The 26099-nt window shown below is 46.5% G+C and overlaps 1 protein-coding gene across 3 annotated transcripts in view; it reads left to right on the top strand.

Annotated features, from left to right (window-relative positions):
* The window catches only part of GDPD2 (glycerophosphodiester phosphodiesterase domain containing 2), a 358729-nt gene that overhangs the window by 327010 nt on the left and 5620 nt on the right, over nt 1-26099 (top strand). For 2 of the 3 annotated variants that reach the window (XM_069209631.1, XM_069209641.1), the window contains exons 11-15: nt 270-491; nt 1835-1986; nt 3647-3794; nt 17335-17417; nt 17509-17576. In XM_069209631.1, the coding sequence (XP_069065732.1) occupies nt 270-491; nt 1835-1986; nt 3647-3794; nt 17335-17417; nt 17509-17576 (673 nt within the window). The remainder of the gene's footprint in view (nt 1-269; nt 492-1834; nt 1987-3646; nt 3795-17334; nt 17418-17508; nt 17577-26099) is intronic. The other variant, XM_069209649.1, reaches the window with a different exon arrangement.

Raw genomic sequence — 26099 nt, 5'->3', positions numbered from 1 at the left:
TAAACTAGTGGTAATTTAGCTTTGCCTTTCTAGAGTATTTTTCCCGTTTTTTCAAGTACTTTGTGGAGAATTTGTTATCCTTTTGACAGTTTGACATTGTCTAGAAATGAACCCTCAGATGGGTCTACAATTTGTGACAAGGTGGCTCTGACACCTTCTGTCTACGCCCTCTCTCCCTCCTGCCCTGTGTTCCTCCTCTCATTTCCATTATCTTCCTCTCACGTGTCTTCTCCTCCACTGTTTCCCTCCACACACCCATCTCTTCCTAGAGACCCCCTTTCACTATTGAGAGCTCGCTCTCAACCGTGAACCGCAATGAGGTTCTGAAGCAGAAGATCCCATCTCTGGAGGAGCTCCTGCGCTCGGCTGGTGACCACAACATGAGTGTGATGTTTGACCTGAGACCGCCTCACGAGAGACACCCTTACAACCAGACCTATGTCAACGTCACTGTGGACACCATCCTCAAGTCCAACATCCGCCAAGATCTGGTGAGTACGTCTGGAGGGTTGTGCTGTGATGTTTACACTGTATTCGTTAACTCTCACAAAAGAGTCTTCGAGCGATTCAGTTCTGTGAATGCGATGGCGCAGCAGATCAGTGTCTGACTGGTACCCATTTTTCCAACCATAGGATATAGAAAATAAATTGGATTTTTATGTGGCTAGCTATAGCATACTTCACAAATCAATTTTTATGTGCCTCAAATAGATATCTTGTGAGGATGAATTTCATATGATTTAATTTATCAGATGCTCACTTTTGTGTACTAAATAGCTAAAGCATTCTCTGTCCTACCCTGTGGTCAACCGCCAAGCTCCCCCACCAAAAAAAAAAGGAACCGCTGTAACTGGTCATGCGTTGCTACTTTCAGGATATAGGTTGTGACATTCAATTGTCTGGTGGGTCATCTTTCTACCGGGAGCCATGCTTTGTGGTTAGAATATATATTCATTGGCGTGTAGAAACTGTTCAAACACCCACTTAGGAGAAGAGCGGTTTGAGAGCGGGAAACTACTCGATGGAAGTGAACTGAGCATTGCAAAGAACATGAACATCAGGATGATCCCCGAAGTTAAAGTCATCGAGGAGATTACTTGGTTAGGTGATTTAGTAACAATGAAATATTGCATCAAGAGTTAGTGTTTAGGTGGAGACTGAAGGATTCACAGACCATCTTATATTAAAAGGTTAGATCGAGAGATCAAGGTGGGACATGTGGATTCCAGCTTTTGAGGCTAAAGTTCAAGGTCACAGTTAGAAAACAAAGCTTGTCCAAGGTCAATCTTGGGCAATTGGCAAGAAAGTTCCAATGATCCAAAATGCTTATTGTTGTGTAGTCTGAGGGCGGAGACGAGGAGGGAGTCCAAGCTGAGAAGATGGACCAGGATGGCACAGAGACAGCAGCATGCCGTACCAATCAAAAAACAGCTGATGACTCAGTACCATTCTGCGTAACCAGCAAACGCAGACTTGTGCAGAAATGATGAACTTTAGGACAGCATTGGCTAGTAGCAGTTACAACTTCTTAGCCTAGATATCTTCTTAAAACAGGAGAAATGTTGCAAGGTCAGGACAGGTCAAAGACTGAGGTTTCATCTGCACAACCATGGCAAACTGACAACCTGCTCAGTTGTGGCAGCACTCCCAGAGTATGAAACCAGGCTCGTGTCTTCCCCTGATGCAATATCTGTGGTTCATCAAACAGTTAAGCGTGTGGTGGTACAATACAGTGAGAGCAGACCTTACAACCAAGACTTTATACCAAATGAGTTTATATCCCTGACTATCTTTGACACTGGTCTCTGACCAATTTACACCTTGTTCTGTGCAGATCTTGTGGTTACCAGACGATTTCAGAGAGGAGGTGAAACTCATGGCTCCAGGATTCCAGCAGATCTATGGCCGCAGGAGAAGCTGGAATGACACCGAGCCACTGATGAAAGTGAATTTGTCCTTCAAGAACCTTAGCACAGAGGAGATCCGGTGAGCCCACAGGACGTGGATTGTGTGGGATGAGTGCATGAGGGATGTCTTTTGTAATCAGTTTATTCGCCTCTTCTAAAAAATGTTCTTCTCTTCTGAACTTTTTGCTTCTTTTCTGTGTTTTCTCCTTTTGTGTACTTTCTTCAATTCTGTCTTTGTTTCTGAGCTCTGGTTTCTTCTCCTGTAAGCAATTGTCTCTTTCTGTATTGGCTCATATTTTTACTTTCTCAATGTTCTGCTTTTTCATATCCTCCTCCAACTCCTTAGTTATTTCTTCTCATCTTTCTTCTCTTGTTCCTTCTCCGGCGCTTAGCTGTTTCTTCTCCTCTGATTTATTTCCTCTTTGTGTTGGATTTTTTTTTCTAGCCTCCTTTGTGCTTTTTCTTCTGTTCTGAGATTATTATCATCCTCTTCAAAGCTCTTTCTTTTCTATTATCCTCCTTTGAAGCTTTTTTCTTCTCTTCTAAGAAGTCTCTTCCCCTTTCGCTGGATTCTCTCCTCTCTTCTTCCCATTCTTTCTGAAGCTTTCCCCTGTCCTTTTCACCTTTCTTCTCTTCCTCTGAGCTTCTCTTTTTTTAAATCTTCCAATCACTTTCTGTTATCCCCTTCCATTACTTCTCCAAGCTCTTTCTTCTTCTCTAGCTCCTCAAGTCTTTCGGCCTTTTTCTGATCCTTTTAGCTCTTTTATTTGTATTTACTTCTCAGAGTTCCTTTCTGTCTTGTTCGGAGCACTTTCTTCTGCTCCTCTGAGTGCTTGTTTACTTTTATCTCCCCCAGAGCACTTTGTTCTTCCATTTTCTCCTCCTTACAGCACTTTTTGTTGTCCTCTAAGTACTTTCTTTTCCTTCCACAAGCGCTTTCTGCTTCTCCTCTGGGCATGTTCCCGTGCTCCTTTGAGCTAAGTCTCCTTTCCTCTGAGGTTTCTTCTCCTCCTTAAAGCAGTGTTCTGCTGTTTCTTTCCCTGCTCTGAACTTTTTGTTCTTTTCCTCCAACTTCTCCTCTCATTGGAGGACTTTCAGACCCATCTCTAGGCACTGTCTCCCCCTTCGCTAAGCTTTTTTTCTTCACCGTTAATCCATTTTCCTTCTCTTCTTTAGAGCTTTTGTTTTCCTCTGTACTCCTTTTACTTTTTCTGAGCTTCTCTTTCACCTTTTATTGCCTTTTTTCTTCTGTTTCCTTTGTCTGTTTCCTTTCATGCTATTGCTCGTGGTGAGTTGTCTCCCCAATCTTCAGTCTTAACATGCATAGTTACCTAGTTCTCCTCATGTTTACTTAACTATCTGGTCATCTGATTCAGACTGGCCAGGTCCATCTGCCATCATGCAGTCTGTTCTCTATAAACTTTTGGTCCTCAACTCAAGGTTCTACATCTTGCTACCATTTGACAGAGTACGTTATGGAAGAGTCAGTCAGGACTCCTTAATATTGTACCGGCCCAATCTGAACACCTGGATACTTCTACCACGTGGTGCTTTTCAGGTCTTTTAAGAACTAGAACACAGGTCATCCAACTTTAAGCCATGATTTTTAACACCTTGGACATGGTTACCTTGATAACTGCATCCCCGTGCATGCTCCAGCTGTCTGTAGCCCTTTACTAGGAACCAAATGAATTAATTCACAATCCCTTTGCTGACCTTGACTTGTCTTGTTTTGACAGAGCCTATCGCCAAGACAATGTCTCGGTGAACATCTTTGTGGTGAACAAGCCTTGGCTCTTCTCCATCCTCTGGTGTGCTGGTGTGGACTCCATCACCACCAACGCCTGTCACATCCTGAAGGACATGGATGGACCCAGCTGGCTAATCGTAAGTTTATTCCCTCTCAGATTGGGAAAAAGATGGTCTCCTCATGTTCTCCACACCAGTTTCTCAGCTGAGTCCTGTGTAGCAAGAAGATTTACAATGTTAAGTCACATTTTGGCCTTTCCAGGGGTGAATTTGACAGCCTTCACTCACCAATAAGGGTGCCAAGGAGTGAACGTTGCCTCTGCACTTCCTAGTACATGATGTGCTCAAGGAAGATGCTAGTCCTGCCCTTGATGCGTCTTCTCCTATGAGTGTTACTGACATTTGACAGGCGTTTGCACATCTTTCTCCAGATGTTAACCCCATTCTGGCAGAAGTTGTCCCACTAGGGTCTGTGGCTCTCACAGGGGGTATTCACAATGTTGTGCACACCTGTCCAGAGATTGCCCTATCACAGTGCCGTAACCAGAGACTGACTTTTAGTGTGGGGTACCAGTTTTGGAGCTTGTAACCAACCCATGAGCCGTACACACTGTTACATGTTGCCAGTTTACCTGTGATGGTCCATTGCATGAACACTGCTGTAGATCATTTCTTTTTTAAAAATGTTTTATTGACATATTCATTTTTAAAGATTGGTACAGTATAATCAGTACAGTGTGATATAATCTGTGTACAGGTCATGTTTCCATGAGAACTGAATGGAAAACCAAGAGAGCAACATGTAATAATGTGGTCCACGCGTGTGGGCCACCTGTGGAAGGATAACATTAAAAAAGCCTCGGTGTGATCAATTGAGGTGGCAGGGAACATTTCACTCTTGTGGTCGTTCACTGTAAACATATGTCAATATAATATTAAAGGGTGTCAAAGAGTAGCAACAGTTCTGAACAGTAGCTGAACTGTGTGAGAAAAAACAGGAAAAAAAACAATAAGAAAACTAGCAATGGACCAAGGGACCTGGAACAGTGAATGCACTCATTCGGGGCGTTTAGGTAGGACAACACGACTGTCGCGAAGGGAGAGGGGAGCAGTTGGGGGGTGGGTGGGGGTGAAGAAGCATGGCGGGAGAGGAAGGCAGGAGGGGAGGAAAGGGGCGTGGTCTGCGTGTATGGTTAAGGGGTGGGTGGTGTGGTCAGAATCCCCTCACGGAATTTCTCCAGGAGGGCGTCCCATGCCTCTGAGACAGGGTATTTGCGGAGTTCCTTTATTTCCTCCCTGAGCAGCAGCAGCAGTGGCGGTCGCTGCAAATGTCAAAGGGGGACAATGGGGGGAAGAGGGACAAATAATTTAAAAAAACACTTACTGTTCTACCATTCGACCATTCCCTCAGTTGTCGCCTCCTGCCGCCTCGCTCCTCTTCTCTTCTGGTGTCCCAGCATTCCCTGGGACACTAGCACAGGCTCCCCAGCAATCCTGGCTCTGCTCTCATGCTAAACCTAGCACGAGAGCAGCACCAGGATTGGTCTGAGCGGTTTGGACAGCTGCTCAGACAGTGCACAGGGGTCAGTGTAGTTTCTACAGCCCAGCTGTTAAACACAGCTGGGTTGCCGACACCTAAGTGGACATATGTGTTTGGCCAGCCTAAGACGGCCGGCCAAACACACATGCACCCTTAGTGCACTTTGCTTCCCCTTCCCCCCTCTTCCGTCGCCCGGCCCGCCCCTCCCTGCACCGCTGGCTGAGCCAGCAGCTGAAAGATAAAACAATGGTAAATTATTTTATTTTTCATCTGCTGGCTCTTAGCTGGGGAGGGGTGGTGACGCTCCTCTGCCATTGCAGAGGAGCCGCCCCTGCTGCGCAGTAATGCACTCTCTGCTTGAGCCCGTGACAGCATAGAGTGTATCCATGTGGAAGCCACAGGGGATTCGCCACCTTCATGTCCTTGTTATCAATGGTTTCGCCATGAGGTGGACCAGGTTGGCTAATCACATTCCCGCCTTGTACTTTTTTGTACATCAGTAAAGTCCCAGGATACAGACCTCCCAGGTATAGGTGGGTGCAGGTCCAGTGCAGTGGGTTAAGTGTGTCATGAGAGTATGCCAAGATTTGCCCAGAGAGGGGCGTGGCCAGAGCATCTGAACTATACCCGCATGTAGGGCCAGATGTACGAAAGGATTTTACCCATTCTGTGTCTATGGGAAAAAGCTTTCGTACATATGGCCCGCAGTGTCATACAGCAGGGGCAGGCAGCATCAGTGCGATGGAAATAGCGTTAATCTTACTAGGGGTCAAGTGAGCGCGATTTGAAATGTGCATGGCAAGAGCCGAAGGAGCGGTATGACAGCATGACCTGCCAGCCGCCATCTGTACAGATGTATCCGAGACCTGTGTCCCAGTGACCCTGCAATGCAGTCAGGGGTGATGGCATGTGAGAGCGCAAAGCGCAGGCGATCCACCGGGTCTGATGTCCGCCCGTGCCCAATATGTGTAGGTATTGTATGACTAAATGCTGCAGAAGTAACTGCTGTAGTTCACCCCATGACTGAGTCAAAACGTAAATGATGCAGGCCAACACTGCTGTAGATCACCGTATGCATTCCATACATGAAGATGTTATTATAGTTAGCTCATAATCGACCAATGGCATCTGGCCGTAAACGGACATAATAAGAAAATGTTTGACTACTTACACTGTATGTAGGTTGGACCATTCGAGGTACAGCCAAGCCATCTATCTCTGGCTCAGCTTTAGTAGTCCAGAGCCACAGTACCCCAGATGACACCACCAGGCAGGGGTCTGATGGGTGAAGTCGTACCCTGTCCTGCAGAGTGGAGAATGGGCCGGTACCCAGAGCACGCCATCTGAGATTGGCCACCTCAGGTGCAAACTGAACCCATCCAGCCTGAGCTGTGCTGGTGAGAAGCTTTGTGCAGGCACCATTGGTGAATAAAATGGACTTGGGCCTTGGAAGCAAACACGTGGCCTCATGCCAGTGGCTGTGAGCAGGAGGCTGCAAATGGGGGATGCACACATGAGAACCAGGCGCTTTGTGTATGGCAGGAAAAAATTCTACTCCACTGAGTCAGCGGTGAGTAATGGAGAGACTCCTACATCATGACTGACTGATCATCAGTGGAACAGCCTATGTCTGAGGGGAGCCGAGCTCAGTGCGTTCCTATGTATAGATTACATAAACTTTCTGAAATTTCTGAAGCTGTCTCTAGCCAGAACTACAAATGGACTTATGAGTGTGTTGCATGATTTTGCATGGCTACAAAGTTGCTTAGTGGAGTTATTGTGTTGTTTAGAGAGAGGCAACGTCATGGATGCCACCAATGAAGACATGTCAGGGCCCCATGAGTTTGTTCAGCGTGCTCTAGCCTTCTACGCTCGCGCCAGACACTCTCTGGTGATGCCCAGGCTGTTCTGGGCCTTCACAACCAATCGCCTCCTGTGAGGATGTTGAGGTGCTCTGAAGAGGCCCGGTGCAATCCTGCCCTTGCTGAGGCACATGCTGGGTGCGGCTTAGGCTACCCTGGGACTGACCGCACCTCCTGTGCTCCCTCCTCTTCCACAGTGCAGCAGGTGGCATCCTGCAGGGATGCACATGCAGCAGCGGTGCATATTCAAAACAAGCATGAGCCAGAAGTGGAAACTGAAAGAGGACAGTAAGACGAGTCATAAACATAGAAGAAGTACTCCCTCTGTGGACCAATCAGACAGCGGCACCAATAAAACGGCTGCATGTCTTGGCTACAATGCGTGTCACGGGGTAAAGTTACAATGAATCAATGCGTGAAGAATGACACTTCCAGCAACCAATAGCTGAGGGCGGGCGGAGCTTCTACCGCTCCTCTTACATTGCACTAGCTCTCGTTCACAGGTAAAGCTGTGTCCAGCCAGGCCTAAAAAGACAGTTGATGGCGGAGGAGAGAGAGATGCAGGGGCTGGACAGAGGAAGCCTACGGTCTTTGGCAGAGTAGGTGGTTTGGGGGGGCAGTCAGGGGGCACAGGGAGGGCGATTCTGAAACCTAAATATTATTGAAAATCTGCATCGTATCCAAGGTCTTTTTTACATAACAAAGCTGTACATCGTTGATTTGAGCTCAGGCCTTGCACACACCCGCTGGGTATTGGCTGCATTCTACACAAGATCGCGTGGGAGGGGTGTGTGTGATTGTGTGAGAGGGAGGGTGTGGCGTGTGTATGTCTGTGTGAGAGAGAGAGGGTGGGTGCAATTGTGCTGTGTGTGTGAGAGAGAGGGTGTGATTGTACCTGTGTGTGTGTAAGAGAGAGAGAGGGAGGGTGCAATTGTGCTGTGTGTGGGAGAGAGAGAGGGTGTGATTGTGTGTGTGAGAGAGAGGGTGTGATTGTACCTGTGTGTGTGTAAGAGAGAGAGAGGGAGGGTGCAATTGTGCTGTGTGTGTGAGAGTGAGGGTGTGATTGTGTGTGTGAGACAGTGAGAGAGAGGGGGGCTGTGATTGTGTGTATGAGAGAGAGAGGGTGTGATTGTGTGTGTGAGAGAGAGAAAGAGAGAGGGTGTTATTGTGTGTGTGTGTGGGTGAGAGAGAGGGCGTGATTGTGTGTGAGAGAGAGAGGGTGTGATTGTGTGGGTGAGAGAGAGAAAGAGAGAGGGTGTTATTGTGTGGGTGTGAGAGAGGATGTGATTGTGTGTGTGTAAGAGAGAGAGAGGGTGCGATTGTGTGTGTGAGAGACAGAGGGTGCGATTTTGTGTGTGTGAGAGAGAGGGTGTGATTGTGTGTGTGAGAGAGAGGGTGTGATTGTGTGTGGGTGTATGAGAGAGAGAGGGTGTGATTGTGTGTGTGTATGAGAGAGAGGGTGCGATTGTGTGTGTGAGAGAGAGAGGGTGCGGTTGTGTGTGTGTGAGAGAGCGTGTGATTGTGTGTGAGAGAGAGGGTGTGATTGTGTGTGTGAGAGAGGGTGTGATTGTGTGTGTGAGAGAGAGGGTGTGATTGTGTGTGTATGAGAGAGGGTGCGATTGTGTGTGTGAGAGAGAGGGTGTGATTGTGTGTGTGTGTATGAGAGAGAGGGTGCAATTGTGTGTGTGTGTGAGAGAGGGTGTGATTGTGTGTGAGAGAGAGGGTGTGACTGTGTGTGTGTATGAGAGAGGGTGTAATTGTGTGTGTGAGAGAGAGTGTGATTGTGTGTGAGAGAGGGTGTGATTGTGTGAGAGAGAGGGTGCGATTGTGTGTGTGTGAGAGGGTGCGATTGTGTGTGTGTGAGAGAGAGGGTGTGATTGTGTGTGAGAGAGAGAGGGTGCGATTGTGTGTGTGAGAGAGAGGGTGTGATTGTGTGTGTGTGTGCGAGAGAGAGGGTGCGATTGTGTGTGTATGAAAGAGAGAGGGTGCGATTGTGTGTGAGAGAGAGGGTGTGATTGTGTGTGTGTATGAGAGAGAGGGTGCGATTGTGTGTGAGAGAGAGAGAGGGTATGATTGTGTGTGTGAGAGAGAGGGTGTGATTGTATGTGTGTATGTGAGAGAGAAGGTGTGATTGTATGTGTGAGAGAGGGAGGGTGTGATTGTGTGTGAGAGAGGGTGTGATTGTGTGTGAGAGAGGGTGTGATTGTGTGTGTGAGAGAAAGAGGGTGTGATTGTGTGTGAGAGAGAGAGAGAGGGTGCGATTGTGTGAGAGAGAGAGGGTGCGATTGTGTGAGAGAGAGAGGGTGTGATTGTGTGTGAGAGAGAGGGTGTGATTGTGTGTGTGAGAGAGAGAGAGAGGGTGTGAGTGTGTGTGAGAGAGAGAGAGGGTGTGAGAGAGAGGGTGTGATTGTGTATGAGAGAGAGAGGGTGCGATTGTGTGAGAGAGAGGGTGCGATTGAAAAAAGAAGAGTTGTGGAAGGGTGCTCTGTTACTTCACCGCCCCACCCCTGTACTAACAGGGGCGTATCTTCAGGGGGGCTGTTTGGGGTGTTACACCCCCCAATAAATGTATTTTCTGATGAATCACTCGGTTCAGGTGCTTTCAGTCCGGTATGGTGAGATAGATTTCGCCAGGATCTTTTGATACACGCAGACAAAAAATGCACACACACTCTCTGTTTTGAAAGTTCTCAAAAAGTTGGTTATTTTACAAAATACCGGTATCGGTTTTTTGCTTTTAGTAGTCCTACCAAACAGCATTTACACTACCCCTTAGGCCCCTCTCATGCTCCCCACTTGTCATATAATGCATTTTAACATATGCGAGCCTGATTGTTGGAAAACCTGAAGCTCACCCGCACCCCCCATCCCAAAATTACTGACCAAGCTACGCCCCTGGCTGGATAGATATTTCACATTGTGTCTCTGTGAACCACTACAGATCTATTCAGAAGATTGACTTCTCCAAGGGCAGCCAGGCCAGGAAGAAAGTTCAGCTCATTTCAAAGCCACCTGCAAGGCCCTGGGAAAAAAATAAAAAAACGTTTTAAATTCAGCCCTCTTGTGGAGACGTGCTAACGCGTGCTAGAACCACAGCAACTCTTTCAAGTTGTCACCAAGACTGCGTAACGTGCACCACCACTCCTGGAGGCCAAACCCGGCCTCCGGGGGCTCCAGCCTCCCGGGGAAGTGCCCGGCTGACCAGTCTGACCATGGCCATCAGGTCTCAATGTGTGTGAACTGCTCCCTCCTATCCCTTGCTTTGTGGTTCGCGGGGAGGGTCAACACAAACTCTTCAAAAATCAGGGGATATCTTCCAATCCCTTCACCCACCCACCCCACATGACCAGGACCCCAGAAAGCATTTCTGAGCTGGAAGTGGTTACAGTCTGCATCTCTTTCTGAAGACAGACTTAGCGAACATTGGGCCAGAGGTATCAAGGTTTTTGGCATTCGCAAACGGTGCGAATGCCCATTTGAGACTGCAAAAAGCCATTTCAGAAGTTATGAAAGACATTCTGAACGCAATTTTAAGGAATCGCTAAAATAGCGATTCCTTAAAATTGCGACCCTGTTTAGAGAGTCGCAAATTGGGAATCTCTAAATAAGAAATCGCAAATAAGGATTCCTTATTTGCGATTCCTTAGCAAATGTATGAAGCAATTCCTAAATGCGATTTGGGCATTTAAGAATCACTATTTACCACCAAGTTGAACTTGGTGGTAACCATGTCCAATTTTAAAAAAGCATTTAAAATTTACATGTAAAGCACACATGCCCTTTTGGCATGTGTGCACCTTACATGGTAAAAACATTTTTTTTAGGGTGCAGCAGAGGGGGCCTTAGGCCCCCAGCACCCTGGGGTTTTGCATTTCCAAAATAGCGATTTCTAGTTAAGAAATCGCAATTTTGGAAATGCAAAAAATTTGCAGATATGGGCCAACAGGCCCATAGGTGCGAATGGGGCCGGTATCTCAATTTGTGATTCGGTAATAGCATTTGCAATTTTTAAGAAAACGCTATTACCGATTCACAAATGTGATACATGCCATTTTGCGACTCGGAAATAGTGATTTCTTAAAAATCGCAAATTCCGAATCACAAAAGGCCTTCATGATACATCTGGCCCCTAGTTACTTTACCTTTACTCATTGATCTGAATTTCCTTGGATCACTAGAGCAGTGGTTCCCCACCTTTTGACGTCTGTGGCCCCCACTTTATCAATACTGGAACCTGGGGACCCCCACTGAGTCATTACTGGAACCCAGGGACCGCCACTGAATCATTATTGAAATCTGGGGATCCCCCTACTGAGTCATCACTAGAAGCAAGGGACCCAGACCTAAGCAGTGTCGATGATTTGAGCGCAAACCTATACACAAAAAGTACAGAAACAAGCATTTGTCAAACACGCACACAAATGATAACACATTTTATTTAATTTGCAAGCAAATATACATTAAAAAATAATTTTAATAGGAAGGCTTTAGCTTTTCTAAATTCAGTTGAAGCAACACATTGTCCATACTATATTCTGTTTGTTGCACCTGCCCTGCTCCCACGAATCGATCTGAGGATACTAATTTAATTTTTAGACTCCAATTTCAAATTCCTTGACATTTCCAGTACGTTTTTAAATTTTCATTTGTACATTTAGCCACTTTATTTGTATACACTTTATTGCTCTGTTAATATTATTTAATTTTCTAGGCAGTCGCGGACCCCCTGAGGCGGCTTTGTGGACACCCAGGGGTCCCCGGACCACAGGTTGGGAACACTGGCGTAACTAAACTTGAGGCCCCCTCCCTTGCAAAGTACCTTGAGGGGGCCACTCCCCGCTAGACCCAGTCAGCGGCCTGTCCCCCTGTGCACAGTATACTGTGCTGAGGTGGGACCACTAGAGCTCTCCGGGGGCTGCGGGGGACTTTTTTACACCACTGGTTGGGAACCACTGCCCTAGAGGGTAGGCCGGACCTCAACCTGCACACCACAAGTCTGGTCACAAACTTGACGCTCAGTTACTGACACCTCAGAGGAGGTTGTAAATGGGCGTGAATTCACCAAAATGCCAGGGGCAGCGGAAGTGACATCACACACTATTTGACCTTTACTTTCACTCACACACTTAGACATACACACTCTCTCGGTCTCACACACACTCCCATCGGTAAGCATGCACACAACATACATTTAAAAGCATTTTCTACTTACCTCAATTGCTGGTGAGGGTCAAATTCCAACTACCTGCACTACATTTCCTATTACCCTAGTAGGGAATAATGTGAAATTATTCACTTTCAGAGTAGTAAATAATGACAGAAAACAAGTGGAGCCCCAAACAACATCCACGAGGACGAGCTGCCCTGTTTTCCTGGCATTGATTTTGCCACATCTGAGGCCAGGGGTCTCAAAGGCAGTGCCAGGGGTCACATGGGGCAAGCTGGGGGTAACAGCTGCGACTCCTGGCAACCCCTAAATGGTGTCCATGAGGTTGTAACTGATTTGCAGAGGGGAAGGAGTCCTTTGGGAATGATGTTGGCTGCCAGAGGGGGAAGTAGGCAGTGGTTCAGAGGACAAGAACCTGTGCCCAGTGATGCAGCCCCAATCTAAAAACCTTTGTTTTCAAAGCTGATAAAAAGAAAAAAAGTGTTCTGCTTGATCAAGCAGACTCAAGGATGGTTGTCCTCTCTCTCTTTCAGGCCACCATCCCTGGGTTTGAAACCCATCCCAGGGGACAAACTGCGACCTGCTCAATTAATATTCATTATCCAAGCCATTGTGCGTCCTCCTGTGAATGGTGATTTTGCGAAGCAATCGATCAGTACATAGGTCACTTTGCAAAATACAAGTCTGATTGCAAACCTGTGCGCAATTTGCAACCACGTTTTGGGAATGGGCTCTTAGCACATCTGGCTCTAAATCCCTTCCCCAGGTTCCTTACGATTTTCTGTGACCATATGAATTAAAACACTTCAGCTTAAATTTCTTAATAAATGTCCAGTGACTACATTTCACTAGAAGGCCGAGGTGGCTCTGCACTTGTACCGAGGTAACATATAGAGATATCACATGCCCAGTTTCACGATTCATAATGATCCCAGCCCTTCTGAAATTTAAAGCCAAATACTGACACTTAAGATTTGCTAGGGCTCACGTTCTGTCCTTATTCAGACTAATGCCCTGCTTTACATTCTAACTCTTACAAATCTGTGTCGGACCTGGCCTTTTTTGCAGGGTTATCCCCAAACATTTTGCCTCCTTCCTCCTATTTTTACTGACCGGTTTTTGTTGGCTTTAGGACTCTGAGCACTTTACCACGGCTGACCAGTGCTAAAGTGCGTATGCTCTCTGTATAAATTGAATTGGTGTTTGGTTTATCCATGATTAACATATTTGATTTAATAGTAAGTCCCTAGTAAAGTGCACTAGAGGTGCCCAGGGCCTGTACATCAAATGCTACTAGTGGGCCTGCAGCATTGGTTGTGCCACCCATATGAGTAGCCCTGTAAACGTGGGTCAGACCTGCCCCTGCAGTGTCTGTGTGTGCATTTTTAAACTGCCAATTCGACCTGTCAAGTGTACCCACTTACCAGTACCAACCCTTCCCTTTTTATACATGTTAGGCACCACCCCTAAGGTAGGCCCTAGGTAGCCCCATGCTGGGTGCAGTGTATGTTAAAAGTAGGGCATGTAGTAGTGTGTTTTTACATGTCCTAAAAGTGAAATACTGCTAAATTCGGTTTTCACGGTTGTAAGGCCTCTCTCTCTCATAGGTTAACATGGGGGCTGCATTTAAATAACTTTGAAGTGCAGGTTCCCTTTGGTAGCAGATAGAGTTATGGAGTTTGGGGTCTCTGAAATCACAATTTAAAAATACATCTTTTGGTAAAGTTGGTTTGTAAATTATCAGTTTGAAAATGCCACTTTTAGAAAGTGGACATTTTCTTGCTTAAACCATTCTGTGACTCTGCCTGCTTGTGTATTCCCTGTCTGGGTCAGACTGACAGTTGGGCTGTTTGTGAATCTCCACTAGACAGTGACACAAATGGAGCTGGGGTGTAGCCTGCATATCCTGATGGGCCATCTGGGCTAGAGTGGAGGGAGGAGTGGACACCTACACCTGTAAGGGCTGTGCCTACCCTCAAACAATGCAGTCTCCAACCCCCTCGTGAGAGTCTGGAGCCAGGCCTGGACAAGGCAGCATCTTGTGAACAAGAGAGACTTTCCAAGGCAGAAAGGGGTATAAGTAGTGGACCCAAAACCCCAGATTTTTAGAACACTTCTGGATCAAGAGGAACCTCTGTCAATGAGAAGAGCTGAAGAGCTGAAGAGCTGGAGGAGGAGTACTGCCTCTTTGCTGTGTGTGCTTTGCTGGGTTGGTCTTCAGTTGCTGCTTCTGCCTTAGAGAGGGCAAAGACTGGACTTTGCTGCGTATCCTGCTTGAGGAGATTATCTAAGGGCTTGGACTGAGTTTGCCTCCTGTTAAGAAGTCTCAGGAACAGCAAAGACTTCACCTACCAGTCTCTGAGTTCACTTGCTGTGGTGCCTATTCCAGTTCCTGGGCCCTCAGAGTGAAAGCTGGTGAAAAACTAAGTACAGCGTCATCGGACGGCATGGTGCGGACGCTTCTGCCTGAGCCCACGACATCGCCCGCAACTGAAGCCATGGTCCTCGCTGAGGTGCAATGACCCCACTGACATCACAGGCCCGTAGTCGCAGCAGCGGCTGACGTCTAGTGATATCATGAGATCAGTGCTGTATCACCGATGTTCGTGACACCCGACTCTGCCACAGCGCTTGCAGCCCTGTGGCATGATTGTGACCTCGTGAGGTCACCCCACAGCATCTTGACTATCTGGACATCGACTCCGCTGGAAGTGTAAGGGACCAACACCTCGCACCTATGTCGCCTCAACTCCCCCAATCTGCAGCAAGGACCCAACGCCTCACACCTTTGCCTCCGCTCCTCAGCATCAGAACCGACGCTGCTTCAGAACCAGAGACGCCTTGCCTCTTGACTCCGTGCACAGGCTTGTTTCATCACTTTTCACAAGGTACTGTACCTGGGGGTCTGTGTGACGCCGCGACCGGTGCCATTGGTGTTGCCTTGTTGGGAACGACTACATCACAACGCCGTGTTAACACCAAATTTCAGCATTTGTGCTTCTAGCAAAAACTTTTAGCTTAATCTTTAAAAAATCATAACTTTACTTGTGTATGTTGGATTGTTGTTGTTTTGGTCTTGTTTGATTTAATAATATTGGTTATTTTTCTAATCTGATGTGGTGTCCATGTTGTAGTGTTTCCACTGTATTACTGTGTGTGTTGGTACAAATACTTTATACATTGCCTTTGAGATAAGCCTGACTGCTTGTGCCAAGCTACCAAGGGGGTGAGCAGGGGTTATCCAAGTGTCCATTGTCCTGACTAGAGTGAGGGTCCCTGCTTGCACAGAGTGCAAACTGGCTGCCAACCAGAGACCCCATTTCTAATAATCTGTCAATCAGATTGAAGATATATTAGAAACTTATCCGGAAATTCAGTTGGGAATGCAGACATAAAAATGAGCAATTCAATAATTTTCTTTAAATGTATTCTTGCCTATCAGTAAAAACGAACCTTTATCCTAAAGACTAAAGCCTTGGGTCTTCCGTCTGGAGTGCCGCAGGGCTCCTCACTCAGCTATACCCTCATCATTGATTAGATCCTTTGGTTTCCAGGTGCATGTTATGCAGACAATTCCCAAATTATTGTATCGTTCATGGATGATGTTCCTGCTGCGGCGGTTAGGTTCAAGGAATATATGTCTAGAATTAGCTGTTGGATGAGAGGATAACTCTCTCAATCTCAGTGCAGAAAAAGCAGACGTGCTGGTGTTTGGAGTACAGCCTTCTGTATGGTCTACGATCTGGTGGCCAGAATCCTGTGGTCACCTCCTAGCCCCTGCAAACTGCTAAAAACCTGGGGGTCTTCTTTGACAATAGTTTGTCATTTGATAATCAGGTGAATCGCACAACTAGCACGTGCTTACATATTATCAGAACTCTAAAAATAAATTTCCATTCATCGCAGAAGAATTGTGCAATTTGGTGGTCATGGCACTTGTCACATCTCTCCTAGATTACAGTAATGCACTTCAGTTAACTATTAACCAGACATCCCTCAACAAACTGAAGGCTGTTCAGAATGCTGCAGATCAACTTATTCTGGACACTCCACATCTTTCAGTCGCCAAAGGCTTATGGACCCTTCATTGGCTTCCGATTAGGAAACACGTGGTTTGCAAAGTCCTCTGTGTGGGCCCCCAAGGCATTACAGAATACTGGCCCAGGTTCTTCAGATCCACCTTTCTGGCATTTACCTGGTAGGCTGCTGCCCATTGCATCCAGGAGATAGGTGGTTGTTCCAGGAATCCTCAGAGCTAGGTGGGGTGGCCGCTCCTTTGCCCATTCTGCTGCTAAACTTTGGAAGGCCTTATCCTATCGCCTCTCTGGTGCTGAAAATGTCCTCATCTTTCGTAAGCATCTTAAAACGTGCCTGTTCCCAATCTAGACTTAAGCGTTCATCACATCTCTAATTCTTCTTCACACTGTTATGTTCTCTGAAACGCTAGCACCTAGACACCCTTGGTTGAATATGCGCTTTGTAAATATATCCAATTCATTAATTCATCCCATTGCTCAAGGACCCAGGGTTTCATGCAATACTGTACAAAATAAATCAGGAGGCAGTATTTGCCTTGTGTGCTTTTAAAAATATTGGTCCTGGGAAGAATATTTTTGTATAACTGCAGCAAAATATCTTATTGTACAGACTGGAAATTGAAAAGCAAACGTTTAGGTGAGAAAAACATAGTCTCCAGTTATCCCCCAGTATTTATCTTGTCTGAAAAAAATCCTTTAAAAATCAGAATTCTTATTCTCATAGAGAGCAGAGTTATAAAAAAAACACTGAAGAATATAAAAAGCAAGTCTTGTTTGTAATGAAGGAAAAATAAAAGGTGAACAGAAGTTGTAACGCACAATCTCATCAAAGACGCTCAAACAACCCCTTTGAAGCTTTGCAGCATGGGCATTGACCAGCACCACCATCTAGTCTGCTGATATTCTCTCAAGGTTGTCTTGTTGTAGATTCCCTCCTTGGGCAGAGGGTTTCTTTTCATTCAAGTGTTTGCAGCCCACAAATGTTGACCTTTTGCTGAGCCCTTGAATGCATCACTGTGTCTCAGGTGGTGTGGTTACTGATCTCTGGTCTTGCTGTCTCTCTCCCTTGCAGTCTCCAGACACCTACCTGATGATCTGGGTTGTGACGGACGGCGTCTCGTTCCTCCTCATTGTCTGGGCCTTCGTCCTTCGACGGTAACTTCTCATCTGTGCTTTTTATGCTGTCACAAGTAATGATTACCCACCTCTGCACAACTTCACTCACTCCTTTTGTCTTTTTTTACAGAAAATGTTGCAAGAGAGACAGCGCTGCAGGTAATCTAAGCTACTGGCCTCAGCGGGGCAGCTCTATAGGTGTGCGTCTCCACTTTCGGTGCTCCCGCCCTCCTTCTGCACTCTCACCATCTCTTTGTACCCCCCGACCTGCTCTCACACTATCTGTGCTCCAACTCTTTCTGTCTGCACGCTCTCACTGTCTGCGCTATCACTCTAATGGCCAGTTATAGCCGACGGGATTTACATTTTGGCAGATGGGATATCCGTCACCGTTGTGACAGAGTAACCAGTTCACCAAGTTCTAAGTCAGACCATTAGTGTGCTCACAACACGCCAATCGCCAATTCCGCACTGTGGCGAGGAATACTATGCAGCTCACCCCTCCCTCCCATTCCTTAACAAAAAAAAGCAGGCAGACACCAAGGTGTGTGTTCTGCCAAGACTTAGCTATTTAGTCTAATGAAATTCAGCCCAGGATTGGAAGGCAGTTACGTGCATCAGTGATATGGAAAGCAAGTAAATGCATAATACAAATTGTGCAGCCAAGCATCTTCTATTTACATCCCCCACAGGGGCAGGCACCTCGTGCCAACAATTTCCGTTCTCTACCAAGAGTTAGAGGGAAAAAATGCCATCAACATTCACAGTTCCCCCGTAGACTAGGTGAGGGATGAAAAATGAGATACAAATTAATACAAACGCATACAACAGCAGGGAACCGCATAATACACCATCCCTGCCAGGGCACCTGTGGCCTGACCAGCCTCCAAAGACCCCATCAATAATCAATCCCAGGCAATCCAGGGTAGGGCTGAATGGTCCAGGACCACCATAAGGTCTCTCCCCTTTCCAGCCAGCCCCGTGCCCAGATGCTCATTACCCCATCATGGGGGCAAAGCAGCAAAATAACCACATTTGTCGAGTATCAGCCATCTTTCTGTGAACATTTCCTCCTCTTGCTCCAGGTGAGGGTGTCTGGATCCTCCATCCATCGAGTGACGTGGCCGAAGAACAAAGAGGTGGCTTTTCGATCCTGGGGTGTTTTTAAGCCCCCTCTTGTGGCACCCCAATGACGTCATGCCTAGTACCTGCGTAAGGCTGTGGATGGGGGCCCAGTCTCGCATACTGCACCACCGTGATGGCCCCCACCGCACTGTCCCGTGGAGCGACTAAAGGCGACCCTTTGCTAAATGCAGAGGTCACCACCTCATTCTATCTGCCCTCCCATGCCTCTTTGTACCCGGCCTGCTCTTGCTGTCTCTGTGTTCCCGCTCTCCCTGCACTCTCGCCACTTCAGCCCTCTCTCTCCTTTCACGGTTTCTTTTCCTCACTCAAATCCCGTCTCACTCATACTCTCTCTCCTATACTCACCTTTTCCCTCCCATACATTCTCTCTCAAACTTTCTATTTTTCGTCTCTTTCCCTGTCTCTTTTCTGTTCTCCTAACTATGCCTGGGCCATCTCTTGCACCTTCTCTCTGGATCCTCCCTTGCACTTTCTCTCTGGACCCTCCTTTGCACCTTCTTTCTGGACCCTCCCTTGCACGTTCTCTCTGGACCCTCCTTTGCACCTTCTCTCTGGACCCTCCCTTGCACCTTCTCTCTGGACCCTCCCTTGCACCTTCTCTCTGGACCCTCCCTTGCACGTTCTCTCTGGACCCTCTCTTGCACGTTCTCTCTGGACCCTCTCTTGCACCTTCTCTCTGGACCCTCCCTTGCACCTTCTCTCTGGACCCTCCCTTGCACCTTCTCTCTGGACCCTCCCTTGCACATTCTCTCTGGACCCTCCCTTGCACCTTCGCTCTGGACCATTCCTTGCACCTTCTCTCTGGACCCTTCCTTGCACATTCTCTCTGGACCCTCCCTTGTACCTTCTCTCTAGGCCCTCTCTTGCACCTTCTCTCTGGACCCTCCTTTGCACGTTCTCTCTGGACCCTCCCTTGCACCTTCTCTCTGGACCCTCCCTTGTACCTTCTCTCTGGACCCTCCCTTGCACCTTCTCTCTGGACCCTCCCTTGCACCTTCTCTCTGGACCCTCCCTTGCACCTTCTCTCTGGACACTCCCTTGCAGCTTCTCTCTGGACCCTCCCTTGCACCTTCTCTCTGGACCCTCCCTTGCACCTTCTCTCTGGACCCTCCCTTGCACCTTCTCTCTGGACCCTCCCTTGCACCTTCTCTCTGGACCCTCCCTTGCACGTTCTCTCTGGACCCTCCCTTGCACGTTCTCTCTGGACCCTCTCTTGCACCTTCTCTCTGGACCCTTCCTTGCACCTTCTCTCTGGACCCTCCCTTGCACATTCTTTCTGGACCCTCTGGACCCTCCCTTGCACCTTCTCTCTGGAGCATTCCTTGCACCTTCTCTCTGGACCCTCCCTTGCACCTTCTCTCTGGACCCTCCCTTGCACCTTTTCTCTGGACCCTTCCTTGCACATTCTCTCTGGACCCTCCCTTGTACCTTCTCTCTAGGCCCTCTCTTGCACCTTCTCTCTGGACCCTCCTTTGCACGTTCTCTCTGGACCCTCCCTTGCACCTTCTCTCTGGACCCTCCCTTGTACCTTCTCTCTGGACCCTCCCTTGCACCTTCTCTCTGGACCCTCCCTTGCACCTTCTCTCTGGACCCTCCCTTGCACCTTCTCTCTGGACCCTCCCTTGCACCTTCTCTCTGGACCCTCCCTTGCACCTTCTCTCTGGACCCTCCCTTGCACCTTCTCTCTGGACCCTCCCTTGCACGTTCTCTCTGGACCCTCCCTTGCACGTTCTCTCTGGACCCTCCCTTGCACGTTCTCTCTGGACCCTCCCTTGCACCTTCTCTCTGGACCCTCTCTTGCACCTTCTCTCTGGACCCTCCCTTGCACCTTCTCTCTGGACCCTCCCTTGCACGTTCTCTCTGGACCCTCCCTTGCACATTCTTTCTGGACCCTCTGGACCCTCCCTTGCACCTTCTCTCTGGAGCATTCCTTGCACATTCTCTCTGGACCCTTCCTTGCACCTTCTCTCTGGACCCTCCCTTGTACCTTCTCTCTGGACCCTCCCTTGTACCTTCTCTCTGGGCCCTCTCTTGCACCTTCTTTCTGGACCCTCCCTTGCATCTTCTCTCTGGACCCTCCCTTGCACCTTCTATCTAGACCCTCCCTTGCACATTGCCTTTCCTTACACCTTTGTCTACTGCACATTCCTTCACTTTTACCCGCTTATTGCATCTTCATTGAAGCTTCTCTCTCTCAGCTGCATACAGCCCCCTCCCCCCTCACAATCACACACCTCTCTCACCTGGCACTTTCCAGACATGTTATAGGATCACAGTTCATTTTGTGAAACAGAATGCATCAGCTGTTGCAGGGCTTCAGTTTTCGGCTTCATTCAGTGCCTTTTCTTGGTTCGGTCAGTTTTGAGTCCAGCTGATTTTGAGTTCCTTATCTAACACTAGTGGCCAGTGCACACATGCCTGTGTTGTATACAGTGCTTGAAATGGAAAAATTAAAGTGCAGGTCCTCTGTGCCAGAGTACCTGCTTGTTTCTGAGAAGTGCTGGTACTCTCCAATTGAAAGTATTACATTTTTCTTGAGATGTGCTGGTACTCTCCCTCTCAAAGTAAAAAGGTGCCGGTACTCAGTACCGGACAGTACCGGCACATTTAAAGCACTGGTTGTATATTTCCATAAATGTTTGTGAACGCTTCTAGTCATTACAAAGAAGTATGACATTGCATCATGAAACCGTGCACAAGCCCTGTGTGGGTAAATCCCTTGCCCTGGCAGGCCCTACTGTCCCCCTGTAAGGAACCAAAAAGCCTTCATGGGTTGACGGTCTTTAAAAAGCTGTTGAATATGCTTTCTCTTTAAGGTTTGCCTTGTTCCCAGTATCCATACATAGTTATAATAAACGTCCTCCCAACTTTAGTTTTTCCAAGGAATGCTTTACTCATATTTACATTACAGAGCATAGATATGGCTGCTGCTTACACAGGGCACTACTAGATGGTGGAATAATAAAATAAAGCTGTTGTGCATGTTGTCAGCACAGTGACTTGTGCTCTAAACACTGCATCAAAGCCTTAGCCGAGGATGCAGGAATGTGTTTCAGCATCACAGGACATCCTGTTTCTCTAGCCAAACCCAAGCTGCTGCAATGAGGATACGATGCGCAGCCACAGGGAAACTTGAAGCTCTTGGCTTCTTCTGGGCAGACGCACACTCCAAAGGAAAAACAAGCAATGGCAAAGCTTAGCAGCCAGCCTTTTGACAACGCTTGTTTCTACTTGTCATGGTTCTTGTGAAACTTTATAGTTGGAGGTACTGCCAGGCATAAACACACACACACACATATTTTTTTCACTGAATAAACAAATGTTTAAGAGGTGCTATACATCGATCTTGTAATAATTAAAAAGTTAGTTTTAAAATAGAAAACTGGAATTCACAGGTTATACGTTGACACAACATGACTTGTACCAACATATATTTCAGATGTCATCAATAATGTAATGCGTGAAGGCATAAGCACCGAATCATAATGGCACAAGTTATACGTATGTATAACTCCACTTTCACCTTATTTTTTGAGTGAATTTCTATGATGTTTTCAACCTATCTGAAGATCTTAATAGAATACACCTGCAGGCAACTTCCCTTCCCCATTCCTCCCCCCACTGTGCACACCCAGGCTCCCCAAAAAGGGCAGGGGTTCTCTACCCTGCCCCTTATATTGTTTTTGAAAAAAAAATCAGGACTCTGGGAGTAAGTGCCCAGGTCCTGCAATAGTGGCAGGATAATTTCTCTTCCTATTGCAGCTTGCCAATCAGCTCCTTCGATCACGCAGGACTCCCATAGGACCAGCCAATCAAATAGCTTTATTTTCCCTAATTTCTCAAAAACAGCTGAACAGATTTACACCAAATCACAATAAGCATGGGCAAAGTTAATGTCTTGCCTACATAAAAGCTTTTGGCTTTGCCAATGTGTTTTAACTATGTTGTACCCCAGCGTGGCTGCTATTCAACATGGCTAAAGGTTAGTGGCATGGAGTGCAGTGGCATGGAGTGCATTTGTCATGGAGTGTCATAGTGGAGTGGAATGTTGTAGTGTAGTAGAGTGGAGTGTCATAGTGGAGTGGAGGGGCGTGGCGTGGAGGGGTGCAGAGTGGAGTGGAGGGGCATGGAGTGGAGTGGTGTTGAGTTGCATAGAGTGGAGGGGCATGGCGTGGAGTGGTGCAGAGTGGAGGGGAGTGGAGTGGGGCAGAATGGAGTAGAGTGTCAGAGTGGACTGATGTGGAGTGGAGGGGCATAGAGCGTGGTAGAGTGGAGTAAAGTGTGGTAGAGTGGAGTGTTGTAGAGGAGCATAGAGTGCTGTGGAGTGGGCGTAGAGTGGAGTAAGGTAGAGTGGCCTAGAGTAGAGTGGCGTTAAGTAGAGTGGAGTGGTGCAGAGTGGAGTGTCCTAGAGTGGAGCAGAGTGTCATTGAGTAGATGGTGTGGTAGGGCACTGCCATTACAGACAACACATTTTCAATTGAAATCACCATTTCATTTGCACAGACATACAGTTTTACTGATAAAACTATACAGCGCAAAAACGATAATGTGTAAAAATAGCGTCACCTAGTGTACTGATTTGTTTTTATTGTGTTAAATTATTTGTTTCCACCACACTTCCGAATTACAAACAAAAGTGCTTAATTAGTGCTTTCCTAATTCTGATAAATTCTAAAAAGCAAGCCCTCATGGAAGTGTATAGTAAACAAATTATGCTCCCCAGGAGGGTCAATGACATACAGCACAGCCTAAGACAAATAAAGCCAGCAAATAGACAGAAGCAACCGTGAGTTACAAAACACAAAGCCAATGGTAAGCAATAGGCAGAATGCAATCGCATGGAAGCTTTCCAAACATCCACAAAAGCCTTTAAAACCAGACAACTGCACTATCTGGTAGGCTTCGACCTAAAAAACTGTTTCTGGGTAAAGATCAAGCTTACTGCCAAATTTGGTTTAATTCTATCCAGCCATTTTTGTCTGTATCATGTTCTAATTTTTCCAATGGAAACTGCATGGGCGAAAAAGTGTTTTTGAACTCCCCTTTTTCTCTGCCCCCAATTTATGGATCACATTAAAACTTTCTAGGAAGGAGCAGAGGCGGATGGACTTTTTTGGAAAGTTTTGTGAAGATTCATCAAACGGTGCCAAAGTTATTAGCCAACCAGCAGTTGCCAGTACGTAGTGATAGTTCGGTCCTACTTTCCATGGAAAAAGCATGATTTGTTTTGCCAATAACTTTGGCGCCATTTCACAAATCTTCACAGAATTGTCCAAACTAGTATGACAGCTAATTCGGCTGCTGTTTTGAAATTTTTGTAAGATTCGTCAAGCGGGGGCTGAAAAAATAGGGGGCCCAAAATGCTTTTTGCCCATGCAATTTCCCATAGGGATTTTGAACACGACTGCAGCCCGAACCACCCACATTACACCAAATTTGGCAGAAAGGCAGCTCTTGGTCCAGAAAGAGCCCTTTTTGTGATTTGGTGTAAATCTGTTCAGTAGTTTTGTAGTTATTAAAGAGAAAAGAAATATAGATATCTAAGGACACAGATCCTCTGCAGATTTGCAGATCCACACGGCAACAGCAGTGCTGTGATAGGCTGGCCGCAACCTGAGAGAAAAGTTGTGGCAGCCATTTTGTTCATTGGGACTCTGTTCCCTGCTGGGAAAATAAAATTTAAAAGTGATAGAAGAGGTCAGAGTAGAAGTACCCTGAGACCAATGGAGTTGTCTGAGAGGGACCCCTTATGGGCAGGAAATTGTCCAAAAACATTTTTTTTTAGCATGCAAGGATGTGTGGATCCACCCGGATCATGGATCCAGGTGGATCTGCATATCCAGGCCCCAGTTAAAAAAAACACATACACTCATTCACAAACTCCCAGACCTACTTGCACGCTCACTCACAAACTCACTTACACACCCACACAATCACTCACATACCCATACAGCCACTCCCACACCCACTTAAAGACCCTCAAAACCACTCAAACACCCACTCAAAGACCCACACAGCTTTCACACACCCACTTAGACACTCACATAACCACTTACACAACCACTCGCACACCCAACCACACACCCATACAGCCACTCACAGACCCACAAAACGACTCAGACCCACTCACATACTCACGTACACAACCACACAGTCACTTACACACCCATACACCCACTCACACACCCATACACCCACTCACAAACCCAGAAAACCACCACACACCCACTCACAGACCCACACAGCTAGTCTCTCACACACACACACTCACACCAAATTACACACCCACCCTACCACTCACACAACCACTCACACATACCCTTACACAACAAGGTTACATGGACATTATAGTTAGGAAATAGCATTGGAAAAAACATAGAAATTCACTGGAAAAAACCCAAATGTTACAGGGACGTTATTCTTAGGAAATTAAATGAAAAAAAACTTGTGAAATTCACTGAAAAAAAACAAAGGTTTCAGGGACGTTATGGTTAGGTTCAGATTTTACACACAACCATAGAATTCAGCTACTATAGCTATCCCAAGTAACTATAACTTATGTCCTAAGGTAACTATAACTCACGCCCTCACCATGCACTGCTAATTACCCCACAAATTACAGCACTCATGACACCTCCTATGACATCATTGATAACATCACTGCAACATTTCAGTGAAATTATTAATGAGAAAAATGTGCATGGCAGGGCGCGAGTTATGGTTATCCTAGGACATGAGTTATATATACGTGAGATAACTATAACAGCTGAATTTCTATGGTTTTGTGTGTGAAAAATTTGAACTGAACTATAATGATCCTGTAACCTTTGTTTTTTCACTAAATATATTTAGATTCACTGAAAAATACAAAAGTTACAGGGACGTTATAGTTAGTACAAAACCATAGAAATTCAGCAGTTATAGTTACTAACTTACGCCCTCGCAATGCACTGCTTATGACCTTACATATTACATCATTCATGACATAGTCAGTGACATCGCTGATGACATCTCAAATGACATTACCAGTGACATCACACTGATGACATCATCCAATGAGTGTGATTGTTCTGTAATTTAAAAAGCTACTGCATAAGTTAAATTACTAGTTGTGTTACACTACTAATGAGTGATAGCAATTGTAACATGAGTTGTTGTGTGACTATAAATGTGTGTGTGTCTGGTTGTATGTGTGTGTGTGAATGCATATGTGAGTGGTTCTAAGGATGTGTAAGTGGGTTTGTGAGTGGCTGTATAGCTATTTTGGTAGTTGCGTAAGTGACTGTATAGTTGTGTGAACAGGATTTGGGTTTGTAAGTGGCTGTGTCAGTGGTTGTATGGGTTTCTGAGTAAATCTGTGAGTGTTTGTATAAATGCTTGAATTGGTGTCTGAATTGTATGTTAGTGTCTAAGTTGTCATGTAAGTAGCTGTATTTGTATGTGTGTGAGAGTTTGAGTACCTGTGTTGGTGCGTGGGTGCTTGTGTAAGTGGTCATATGAATGTGTGAGTTGCTGTTTTCTCTGTTATATGCGTGTGTGAGTGGGTTTGTGTATGGTTATGTGGATGTGTGATTG

The sequence above is a fragment of the Pleurodeles waltl genome, chromosome 2_1, assembly GCF_031143425.1.
Source record: "Pleurodeles waltl isolate 20211129_DDA chromosome 2_1, aPleWal1.hap1.20221129, whole genome shotgun sequence".
NCBI lineage: Eukaryota > Metazoa > Chordata > Amphibia > Caudata > Salamandridae > Pleurodeles > Pleurodeles waltl.
The sequence above is the reverse complement of the archived record's forward strand: the minus strand, read 5'-3'. Positions and strand labels throughout refer to the sequence as shown.